Here is a 13,345-nt window from a genome sequence, read left to right as displayed (position 1 = left end):
GCTGCAGACTTTTCTTGGTCTAACTCTATCCGTCTGAACCACAGATCTAGAATGTACAAGATTGCCTACGTCAAAAATCAATAACGCGACCAATATCAAAATGATGTCAAGTGTCATTGGAAATATTAAATTCAGAAATAATATGTGATTTGCGTACATTATTTGCTTTTGTAACAGTATGCCTATTCCAAGATATCGTCCATCGTATCTCTTGAATGGCTCCTTGGCGAACTTTACGTTTTGGTACCCACATTTACGCGGCCGTTTTAGCGGACGCTATGAAGCTCAAAAGTGGTCACGGTTTTCACACGTGATCTTGTTATTTTTATCTTGTCTTATTTACAAGCTTTTATTTTTTACTTTCACCTGACCGTTGTCTGTCTGTCTGTGTGTAATCAAATCTTGCAAGTTAAATTTGATCCACTTCCCGGTTTCCGATTTAGCTCAAATTTTGCATACATAGGTACGTAAGTCGGGTGACAATGTAATATTATGGTGTCATGTAGCTGATCTAATGATGGAGACCTGAGGTGGCCATAGGAACTCTGTGATGAAACAACGCAAACTAATTGTGTTTGGGGTTTTTAGAATTGTCTCGATGAGTATTAGTTGCCTGTGGAAAGAAAAGTACAGTCAGCGATAAAAGCTTGTACCAAAAATGAAATTTTTGCCAAAAACTTATTAGCTTTAAAGCGTCATTATAAATCTGCGATCTGGACATACTTTTATGAATAATTTAGGTAAATTTTGATTCCACACATAAAAATTGGTAATTTTTTTTAAATGTAAAATTATTGTGATTTTATTTGGATTTGATCTTTTTGTCCAAACTGCATGTAATTTTTAAGGTCTTTATAAGTTATAGCCCATTTAGGGCAAATTCAGAGACAAATGGCAGTACCTTGAGGTAACGGTTTGTGAAATTATCGAAAAAAAAAACCGCAAATTTTTGTAAAGATATTCAAGTTAAAAAAACAATTATCTATATGATGAATATACCCTAATGTCCCTAATGTATATCAAACCCTTTTACCTTTACCAGGAGATTCCTTATGTTACGGAGAAAAAATTTATGGCAATGATATACATACTTAAACTTATTTTTCAAGATCCTTTTGGCTGCCATCTGGCGCAGCCGTGTGTAATGTGGCGTCATAAAGCGCGCACTTTTTGTATAAAGTACCTTTTTACACGCGGTACAGTGTTTAATTTCGTTATTTGGAAGTTTCTGCGGTACAATAGAATGCAGGTTTATTACAGACATTTGAATCTCACGGAAAGTAGAAACGGCCCAACAAACAATTAAGCGACACTTAGCACTTATTTTATCACCTAAACACATAGAACGGTTGTAGAATAGCTACCGGTAGGCATCCTTCTTAGGCGCCGGCCGATGCGAGCCGAGGCGAACGAAGACTTTTTCACTCTTATGACCCAGACGTAAATCTTTTTCCTATCGGTTTTTGCCGATTCACGTCGATATACATACTATGTAGGTATTTACTGTTTTTTATCTAGCCATAGGTAGTTTAAGCTCACCTTCTCTCACGTGTTAGCTTAGTTTTTTTTTTACTGTCTTTTTCTCTCTGGTTGCCCTGAAAACCAGCGCCATGGCTAAGTATCTTAGCCATCGGCAAATGCTGAGTGGCATCCATTTTGGTGTTAGTATGTATTAGAATAAGATGTATTTCTAGGTAAAAGTTTTATTTTGACACCAAATAAACTTTTTCTATTCTATTCTATATACCTAAGGGAGACCCTAAAAATGCATGCTCCTAGTTAATTCGGATATTTTGTCCTTCAGTGGCGGTGGCGCTGTCGTTCTTCGTGTGCTGGGCTCCGTTCCACGTCCAGAGGCTCCTCGCCATCTACGGGAAGAGTCTGGAGCACCCCACGGACACTTTCTATCTGGTAAGAAACTTCTTTGATTTTGATGTGATGGTTTGAAAAGAAGCGCTGGTGGCCTAGCGGTAAGAGCGTGCGACTTGCAATCCGGAGGTCGCGGGTTCAAACCCCGGCTCGTACCAATGAGTATTTCGGAACTTATGTACGAAATATCATTTGATATTTACTAGTCGCTTTTCGGTGAAGGAAAACATTGTGAGGAAACCAGACTAATCCCAATAAGGCCTAGTTTCCCCTCTGGGTTGGAAGGTCAGATATGGCAGTCGCTTTCGTAAAAACTAGTGCCTACGTCAAATCATGGGATTAGTTGTCAAGCGGACCCCAGGCTCCTATGTGAGCCGTGGCAAAATGCCGGGATAACGCGAGGAAGAAGAGGAGTTTTGAAAAGATGTGTCCTGCCGAGTTTCTAGCCGGTCCCGTATAGGGATACGGTATCCCTATACGGGACCGGCTAGAAACTCGGCAGGACACCCGTATACCCTCCTCCAATTGAGGAGGAATTTAAATCTTGTCGAGCAGTGGTGTAAGGGTTAGAGCCGGCGTAGCTATATTTGACGTTCATAAGCGCATTGTAATATGCCTACTTGGAATCATGGATGAGTATTACTAGTTGCCTGTGATAAAAAAGTACAGTCAACGATAAAAGAGATAAACCAAAAATTAAATTTATGACAAAAACTTATTTACTTGCATTTGATACCGTTTGTTTTGAGCAGCCACGTTTTATACAGAATGCGAAAACGTATGAATATTTTTTATCGAGGCACGTTTTTGTCGAGCGCCTACAGAATGTCAAGCATTCTCATGGCCGCCATTTTATTAGTTTTTCATTTGGTCCTATCTAGGGAATGTTATTTACTGTGTAGGTTGAAATTCAGTCCACAAAGTAAGGAAACCAATATTAAAATATTGAGCAGCCATTTTGTTTTTAATATAGGGCTTGAAAAGCAAAGACCCATTGCCATAGCTCAGTATAATATAAAATTGGTATTTACATGTATAAATATTTCAAACATCTATTGCTGAAAGAAATGCTTATAAACATAAATTAATGATTGAATAATATATTGATAGGTTTAAATTTTTAGTGTAAATAAAATGAAATACTTATATTTGGCTTAATATGTGGAAAAAGTTCGGCTTAAAACTTCCTGACAAATCATATTAACTCACATTATAGACGGGTCTAACGCGAATTGATTGTGAGTTAATATGTATTTAAAACGCGAAAGTTTAAAATAAAAATATTATATTCCTGACAAATCAGTTTACCAAACTGTATTTATACAACTTTTTCAATATATCTTTCTTTTTCAATATGTCTTTGCAATTAATATGCCAATATTACTTCCAACAATAGCCATATTACGCGCTTAAAAGATGGACATGGCGACACTATAAGGGTTCTACTCTGCAAAACGTAATTCAAGACCAAAAAAAGTAAGAAATGTTGCCACTTTTTTACTAGCGCGTCTTGTATTTATGTACAAATAAATAAATAAAAGTACTTTTTTAAATAGTAGGAGTAAAATTACTAATGAATAAATTATCTTAGCGTGATTATTTATCAAAAGGAATTTACAATTTTACAAACAAATTATTGCAATGGCAACATTATCTCACTTTTTTTGGTCTTGAATTACGTTTTGCAGTATAGTTGACTACGGAACCTAAACCGGAACGGACGTCTAAAAGGCGTTTTCCTTGACCTAGTGGGCAGACTTACAAATCGGATTCGGAATAAATCCATGAACAATTTTATAGATTCTTTAGCGACAACGATACATTATTATTTATTTATTTATTCATTAACAATATTACAAATGTGTCTGAATATCCTGAATTATCTTGTAACAGTTGTAATAGCCTGGTAACTTCTATGAAAATATGACTGGTATAAATAAATAACACTTGCTCGGCGTGTGCTATCAAAATCGTTGCAGACTTGTCTTGGTCTAACTCTACCTACTACCACAGAATAAATAATAGTACTAGGTACAGAAGACTCACTTTCTAACAAAACGCGTCTGTTACGATCAGTACAGATATGGCCGCTAGGTGGCGACAGCGCCACGCGCGGGTTATGGCTTTCCCCAAAATTGGGGCGGAACGGATGTACTTTTAGCTACCTGTAGCAAAGCGACGAAATCGCGGAGAGAGCCACGCCTTCTACTACTAGCCGGGAAAAGGAAAAAATAAAAATTAGTATAAACTTACTTTGCCGCTCTTGTAGATAAAATGCAATTTTCTCGTCAGTTTTTGAATAATAAAGCGAGTATTTACGAGCTGGTGTGATGATAATTGTCTATATCGTGGAGTAATAGTGTTCTAGTGTTCCCAGTGAAGCCTAAATAGCCATTTAAGAGTGTATGGACGTGTTCTTATATGACCAACCCTCGTCGTCCTCTTCCGTGACAGATTTAGTCTGGCCACAGATGGCATAAATCGATATGGAGCAGATATGCTATTCCTTATTAACCTGTCGGATCCCAAGACTCAAATCTGAGCCACAAAGGTTAGTGACCTTTCATACAAACAACATTTTTTTTGTATGAAAAGTCACTAACCTTTTGTGGCTCAGATTTCAGCCGTGGGATCCGACAGGTTAATACAGGAATTTCATTACGAGGAAAGGAGACGATCGATTCTCCATACAAACGTAGTCCTAATTTATCTTTTCCGTGGAAAATATTTTTACAGTATTGTATGTATTTTAGTCATTGTATTGCTTTATTCGGTACCTAACGGTCCTTCCTACTACACATTTGTTTATCGAAATACTACTTGTAACTATGTAATTACCTAGCATTTTTTTTAACAATTTTAAGTGGATTTGAATGAGGTAAGTACATTATATTCCAATTAAAAATTACTTCCTCGAGATGGTGTAGTGGTATTCATTATTATTACATATTAGCACCCGCAATTTCGTCTGAGTTGAATGATAATGATGATGGTTGCTAACAGGAACCTATATCTCTCCATCACAGAAGCGTGAACGCTTAGTGCCTTTAAAACAAGGCTCAAAAACTGGCTAGTCAAGGGAAGCTTTTATAGTTTTAAAGAATTTTTAGATTATAAAGAGTAGTATTACACTACTCTTTATAATCTTTACAACTCTTTACAAGTGTAATACATATAATGTAATACAATAATATAGTGTAAATAATAGATGTAAGATGATAAAAATATGTTTATACGACAACGGTTTCACTCACTTGAATTTTTAGTCGCTATTGGCGACATGTCGTATAAACAATTTAAAATATGTCTCACGAAAGTTTAATATCGATAAAAATATGCTTAAAAATTGTGACTTGTAATGCCTTATTACCAATTTAATAAATGATGTCTATGTCTATAACAAAGAGTGGCATATCTAGTAGCGCTATATAATCTGTGGTCTGGGTTCGTGCTAAGAGCAATTTTATGGTAATGCGGGCCGCAACCAAATAACCCTCCAAATAGCGGGCCGCAGTTTTTTTGTCAACAACAATTGGGTATACCGCGACATATTGGGTATCGGTTTGGACGATTGGCTCTGTACGGGATTACTTTTAAAATTGAAATTTAGGGGGCACAAAAAGTAAGCCTCTGAATTTGGGACCAGAACAATATTTTATTAATCCAATATGCTCGCTGATACGTGGCTACCTCAATTTCGAAGGTTCCGTAGTTGACATTCGGATTGTGACTGCAGTAGCGAGTACCTACTGCAGCTTGGCTGTAATGGGATTTTGGTTTTATTTTTATGAGTGGTAGTGTCGAACTATCGACATTATTAGTAGTAGTAATGAGATTAGAAATTAAAAAGTTGCAATACTGTAGTGTTGTCGTCGCGTTTTTTTGTATAAATTGTTTTGAAAGGGTCGACACTACAGTATTGCCACTTTTTGATTTCTACAATTTTTTGACAGACTATACCTAATTATTTATTAAATTTAATTAATTAGTTTAGTTACTATACTTACGAACGTCTAGTGGGCAACAATAACTTACTCAAACCTATTTCAAGCCATCAGATAAATCACAGTGCCTATTTCCCGAAGACATGTAATAACAACGTTATGACAATGATTTAATGGCCCCTTTGATAAGACACCGCTCTGGGTCCCATCCTTTACTGGGAGTAACGCTACGTTAAACTAAAATAAGGACGCTAGGTATGAAGAATTTCGTACATTGACACGTCATTTCCTATCTCTATCGCACGCGCATAATTAATAATTATATTGCATAATTTATAGTATATATACACATCGGGCAATAAATGAGAAATCCTGATCACACGTTTATCCACCTCTACTTCGCTTCGGCCAACAATTAGATGTGATATGGGACATTCTTACTTTAATGCCCTAGGCATATAATATACTATGCCTTTGCAACAATATACATACGTGACACGTCATAATATATCTGTTCTATTTTGTTACAAATTTTTAGCTTTAATTAACTCTTAAAATTTGGCGTCCAATTACCTACATGTTATGATACTGATTTTAACTTTTACACATGATTAAATTATGAAACGGGACTTAATCGCGTATAATTAAGTTCTAAGATTTAGGTATTACTTCCGACGTAACGCGAGTCGAGACGATTAAGTTCCGCTTAAGCATAATTTAATATCATGTTATTATAATATATTATATAATAGATAACATTCCAGCATCTGCGAGCAAAAAATGTCTTCTTACAGAGAATAAACTCGTGACACCGCGTTAAGGCGAGGTCCGGTCGTTGGCAAATATTGTTGCACCCGAACTGAACTTTCTAAAAAAACAAGTTAAATTTATTTTCAAAAATTATATTGATGAATATAAGACTTAGAAGGATATAATTTAGAAATTAAAAAACACAGAAATGCGTATAAAACTTAGGTAGACGAAACGGTTTGAGTGTATAAATGGATCTTACCCGAAGCGGTGAATTTTCCGGATTATGTCAGAAAAATATGTTTCTATGGAAAATTAAAAAATAAAAGTTTAATAACAAAACTTAAATGAGACACAGACAAATTAAATTGCGTCGATCTGCCAACGCGTGCTCCCGTTGAAGTTACTCGTCACTGAGCGGAACATGTTAAGCAATCTTTGGCTTAGAATAAGTGATGACTTGTTTTAATATATAATTAATCATATATTTAATATCTCTGTAGATTTATGAATTTCGAACTAATAAATTATGAATTACTAGAAACTTAGGTGCTTTAGAAGGCTGTTCTAATAATTTAAAAAAAAAACTGGTATTTAATGGGCAGGTAGGTAGAATATTTTAAATAAAGTTAATATTACTAAGCTGTTTTTCCCCTCTTCACGATTCTATTGAATGTTATTCGCCTTAAGCTAGGTACTTAAGCTAGTACTAAATAGTTTTACGGCTATGATGAGAGAACAGCACTAATTTTAATTATTATTGCTGATAATAAACTTCACGTTTCTACATTATTAGACTTATTAGATACACTGGACAGAGTGCAAGCGTTTGTTTTGTTAAATTTACAAATAATAGTAACAGTAAAATACTTTGTTGTATAAAAAACTTTCACAAAACATTACAAGGAGAGACATATCATCCACTGTCCCACTGTCCTAACATTGGTACAAATTAATCCCAGTTAAATTAAAATCATTACTAATGGAACAGAGTTGTTTTTCTTTCGTTCAATTTGAAAACAAAACAAATTGAATTTTTCTAATATCATTAATTTAAAGACTGCCAATCACTGTAGGCCCCTACAGGATAACACAGAACATTCTTACAAAAGCGAACTTATCCTTGTAAGGGAAATCTTTACAAATAGATACTTTGATATTTGATAATATTGAAACCCCCTTTGAAAAAATGCGTATGGTATATGCGTATGATATACGACGAGTAAATGTTAGTTACGTCACGTCTCAATACCGGGGTCAATTCTATTATAGGGTGAACCCTATAATAGTATATAAGTATTGTAAACTATAGAAACAATATAAATCACGCTAGAAAAACATAACTTTGTACAATGGAGTAAAAAATACCATTAGATACCCGTCAAGAACTTGACACGTCAATAACAGAGCGAACGGATAAAACAAATATTGCGTCGGATAGAATTTGACAATGCCTAGAACATTCTATTGAAGTTTGAAAAATGAAAATACAGTGTTGCCAGAGAATTTTTATTTCGAAATTGATGTTCCTTTCATGTCACTGAAATGAACTGTCAAATGCAGGTTCAAAAGTGAGCTCTTAACTGTTACAATATTTCCATTATACGCAGTGTACCTTGATCAAAAGATATTGGCAGTCTAGTAATACATTTGAATCGAGTGAGCGAAATTCAACCTCTTTCTTTTCTCCTAAACTTGAGCGCTTTCTTAAAAGCGTCCGCTGGCTGACGCGGGTGCACGGAGCGGGTGCAAGCTCGCTGATGCCATTATACTTGTATGTAGGGAGTGCTCCCGGTATTGGCTTCCTATAGTTACAAATACAGTGCCGGAACCGGGAATTCCCGGTTCTCGCCATACAAATTCAGTACCGGGAGCATTCCCTACTTGTATGTAAAATCCGTGGCAAGCGTCCGCGCCAGTAAGCATTGCTCATATTGGGCCCGATTCGGATTTTTAAATAGACATCTGATTAGATATATTTTAGGTATCACCAAGATACGATAACGATATGTTTAAGATCTAACCTGTCAAACTTGACATTAGCGCGATTCTGGAGATACTTTTGAACGATTTCCACAGGATATGACTTAGAGATCCAATTCACATCTAATACATATCTTACTCTATCTAACGTAAAAGTAGCATTGGTTGCCCGAATTGCGCTGCAAAAGAGAACTAGTTGATATCTAAACTATAACGTATCTAGAATGGATCTAGTACGTGGTACGTGTCGTCTCTTGTGAATATTTTGAAGTTCGAATACGGCAGGTTAATTTTCGTTAACCCCCTTCACTCTCTCACTCGCTTCGAGCAACCGCGTCAGCTAGCGGACGCCCTAAAGGATCCTAAGGTCCGCTTCAAGTAGCGACCTAATAGTTTTTATACGAAAGCGACTGTCATCTGATCTGATCTGAAACTAGACCTTATTGGAAATAGTTCGGTTACCTCAAGATGATATCTTACTCCAAAAGGCTATTGGTAGTTAATATTAAAAGATATACGTACATAGGTAAGTTTCAAGAAGAAGGGAGAAATTCCACGAAGGAGCGAGGTGGCCACGTGGATCTGGCATCCGACTTTCAATCCACGTTGCATATTGAAAGTCGGACGGACGTTAACTCCACTCGGCCACCGCCGCTCCATCCTAGAACTTTCTTCCTCACCGCCGCGTATGAGAAGTGTTGAGTAACATTGTATTTTAACAGCCTATACGACATCGCTAATCAAATAGTACATTTCTATAATATTCCTTTTTATTTTTGTTATATAAATAATTAATTGTGATGTTTCACGGAAAAAGGTACCTTATGGCGGCTGGCGCTTACGTCGCATAGCGCCGTAATAATATTAGAGCGGCGTTAATAATAACGTAAGCGCCATCAGCCATAAAGGTACCCTTACCCGTGGGACGTCACTAATTCTAGATAATTCCAACTGAAATGGTAAATTAAGGTTAATATTAACGTAATTAATGCTAATTAATCATTAGGGTTGAAATTGTTTATACCGATTCAGTTAACACCACTCCGCTGCACCAAAAACCGGACTGAGAGTAAAAAGAAGTATTACAAGGACCTTAAATCGATTCTAAACAAAGCTTTATTCAATGAGAAGTTAACATACATAAATCATAACATAAATAATAAAATTCATAATTCCAAGATACTATGGAAAAGTCTAAAATCTACCCTGCTACCAATTAAAAACACAGAAATACCTTCATACTTCAATGATCCTACCACTATAAACAAACATTTTTTAACATTACCAAGTACATCAAGATTGCCCATATCTATATTGACTTACCTTGAGTACCACAGGTTTCGTGACTCTATTTTCCATTTAGAAACTATTAGCTCAGAGCAAATGTTAAAAATTGTTCGAAATTTAAAGTCGAATGCCGAGGGATCTGACGGTGTTAACCTAAAAATGCTTGTTTTGACTCTACCACACACTACTGATTTGCTTACTAAAATAATTAATACCTCAATTTTGACATCTACATTTCCTAATGTCTGGAAGCTGGCTATTGTGCAACCACTGCCAAAAACCTCTAATCCGTCTGAGCTTAGAGACCTTAGACCAATCAGCATTTTACCCTGCATATCAAAAATATTGGAAAAGGCTGTGTGCACTCAGCTCACTAAGTATCTTGAGGCCAACAATATACTTCCAGATGTTCAGTCAGGTTTCCGAAGGGGTAGAAGTACAACTACAGCTTTACTGGATGTTACAGATAGTATACTGTGCTCGCAAGATAAGGGCATGTGCACTCTGTTGGTTCTACTTGATTTTTCTAGGGCTTTTGACAGCCTAAATATTGATCTTCTTCTGTCAAAATTGACATATTATGGTTTTGATAGCAAAACTGTAAGATGGTTTGATAGTTACCTTAATATGCGCAGCCAATATGTAAAAATTAAATGTGATGGTTCTACATCCACCTCAGATCCTATTGAATTAACCAGGGGAGTCCCCCAAGGCTCTATCCTTGGCCCGATCCTATTTATTTTATACTCTGCTGACATCGGCTCACGTATCACACACTGTAAGTACCACATCTAGTAGCCAACACCAGTTGGCTGGTTTAACTCCTACTTTGAAAGTCACATTATTAGACGAGCCGATCGAGCAAGTCTATGAGGCTCGGAACCTGGGTCTTTTGATGGATAGTGGCCTTCGCTTTGAGAAGCATACTTCTGATGTAGTAAGGAGGTGTTTTTACAAACTAAAAGTGTTGTACAAAATTAGACCTTTCATCAATGAAATACTGCGTGTTAGGTTAGTTGAGTCACTTATTTTATCAAAATTAAATTATTTGGATGCGGTATTTGGACCAAGACTTCTTTGTAAATCCAAAAGACTTATACAACGTGTCCAAAACGCCTGTGCTCGCTTCTGTTTCTGCATTCCATTGCGAGGCCACGTATCACCTTTCCTTAATCAGCACAACATTCTAAAAATGCACCACCGCCGTAAGCTGCACCTTGCTTCTTTGCTCTTTGGTGTAATAAACCTTCAGGCTCCTACTTATTTGTACGAGAAGCTGTCCATTTCCGTGTCACGCGGGGGTCGGCGATCTGCGACTCAACTTCTAACTCATAGACACACATCAGCAGCCTTCCGCGGCAGTTTTCGTTACGCAGCCACTAAGTGTTGGAACAACATCCCTCCTCCTATTAGGAACCTGCAAAGCATTCACAGTTTTAAATCAACTTTAAAAAAGTTTATGCTCGAACACCAATCAAACGAAGAGTGCCTCAAACTTGAGACTAGCTACATTTAAGCACCCTTGACGCATTCCTAGTATTACTGCTTTTCGTCTCTTCTACAACCGCCACTCATTTTAACTGTCATCTTAACTGTAATTTTAGTCTTATTACATAATATTGTAGTCATAATGTGTTCTCTTATAATTTAGTCGTAATAGTCCATGGCCCCGACGGAAGACCAGCGCTAGCCTTTAGGCTAGCACCTGCTGAGTCGGGACCATTTCGTGACCATGGTAGTGTTACCTGTTGTTTTATCTATAATTTTTGTCACGAATAAAAACATTCTATTCTATTCTATTCTATTCTATTCTAAAAATGCTGTAAAACTTACGATGTCTGAATTTATAACACATAGTACATAATTAATTATTTATATAACAAAAATAAAAAGGAATATTATAGAAATTGACTATTAGATTAGTACTATTTGATTCAGTACCTAATGTTATAGTAGTAGTCTAATATCTAGTAATTTAATATGGCCGTTATCGGCAATATTAAATTACTAGATACTCAGTATCAAATATACTTTATCTACGCACATATCATTACTGCTCTAAAATGCATTCAGAAAACGTAGGAAATGACCAGCATTATCACAACCAATTTTACTATGAGAACTTTCTTATCTGTGGTAGTAGGTAAAATTTGTACTTTAAAGTTATAACTTTACAGATTTTTGTAAGGTTATGAGTTTTAAATTTGGAACAGCTGTCAAAACTCAAGTGGGTGTCTATTCTAGTATCCATAGATATTAAAACAATTATCGATACGGAACGTCAATTCGGTATATTTTTTTAATATAAACCGTACGACATTTGATCTAGAGTGGCATGAGAATAGGGACTTCATTCTTTTGTCTATGAATTAAAAAAAACTACGGATGCGTGACATTTGTGAAAAAAAGTTTTCATTTACCGCCATTTGACTTACAGTTTCATCTTTTAATTAGTTTTAGGTTATAAAATTGATTTGATAGTTGTTTTTAAACAAACTTTAAGCAAAAGTATCGTGTAAAATGAGTGATAAAAAGATATTTAGAAGCCGCCACCTCTCAAATCTGCGAGTTAAGTCAGACAGCAACGATGGATGTCGGTTGAAATATGAGGTTAGTGAATATATAATAGAAGGTAATAATATGTGTGTAGATAAAGTAGTGTATGTAACTGTACATAATTAGGCATTAAAACACTCGTGTGATCCTTTTAAGAAACTCACTTCGTTCGTTTCTTAAACCCACACTCGTATTTTAATGCCTTTCATTATGTAGCAGTCACATAAACTACTATAGAGACTGGTATTTCCTGTATCAAAAGCTTTCGTCCTATCGTAATAAAACAGTTTATCGAGGTCAATCTTGAGATCTCAGTCCTATAAACATATTTATGGATTTGGGACCTCCGTATATTTAAATAGGATGTTTTTGACACTTAATATTAGGTTGGTATTCAACCTGTCCAGTATCATGGTCCAATGGGCATTGTGCACTAAGCAAATACACATTGAATAAAGAAATTGGACAGGTAGAATACCACCCTAAGCCGTTCATACTGGAGTCAGTTACGGATCGCTGCCATATATGATCCAAAAATTTTTTATTAAGCTATGAGCTTCATCACATATGATCTCTGAGTAATTCTAAGCATTTCTAGCCTCGGAGGCGATAAGAAGCGTGCGTCTAGTCGAGGAGGGCGGAGTACAAAGATGGCCGCCACCCGTCATCATTCAAAAAAATCTGTTCTGGTCTTGGTGGCTACTAGGGCAAGTTTGGTATCATTTTCGTATAAACCGAAGACGTGGAATTCATTGCTGATATTTGTTTTTTTCAGTTTCATAGTAATTTTGCAAGAAAAACGTAAAAAGATAAAAATTTGGGATGGAGGTTTTTGCTTTGAGAGCTAATAACTTTTGTATAGTGGCCAAAAGTATCATACAAAAAATACTATAATAAAGCGCAATTCATGCAGCTTCTAAACATATACATGTTTAGTAATATCCTATTGCAAAAAG

General features: G+C 36.0%; 1 protein-coding gene across 2 annotated transcripts in view; it reads left to right on the top strand.

Annotated features, from left to right (window-relative positions):
• LOC134672593 (pyrokinin-1 receptor-like) overlaps positions 1 to 13,345 on the top strand; it is a 102,363-nt gene that overhangs the window by 20,858 nt on the left and 68,160 nt on the right. For both annotated transcript variants that reach the window (XM_063530579.1, XM_063530644.1), the window contains exon 2: positions 1,805 to 1,911. In XM_063530579.1, coding sequence (XP_063386649.1) covers positions 1,805 to 1,911 — 107 coding nt within the window. The remainder of the gene's footprint in view (positions 1 to 1,804; positions 1,912 to 13,345) is intronic.

The sequence above is a fragment of the Cydia fagiglandana genome, chromosome 1 (genome assembly GCF_963556715.1).
Source record: "Cydia fagiglandana chromosome 1, ilCydFagi1.1, whole genome shotgun sequence".
Lineage (NCBI taxonomy): Eukaryota > Metazoa > Arthropoda > Insecta > Lepidoptera > Tortricidae > Cydia > Cydia fagiglandana.
The sequence above is the reverse complement of the archived record's forward strand: the minus strand, read 5'-3'. Positions and strand labels throughout refer to the sequence as shown.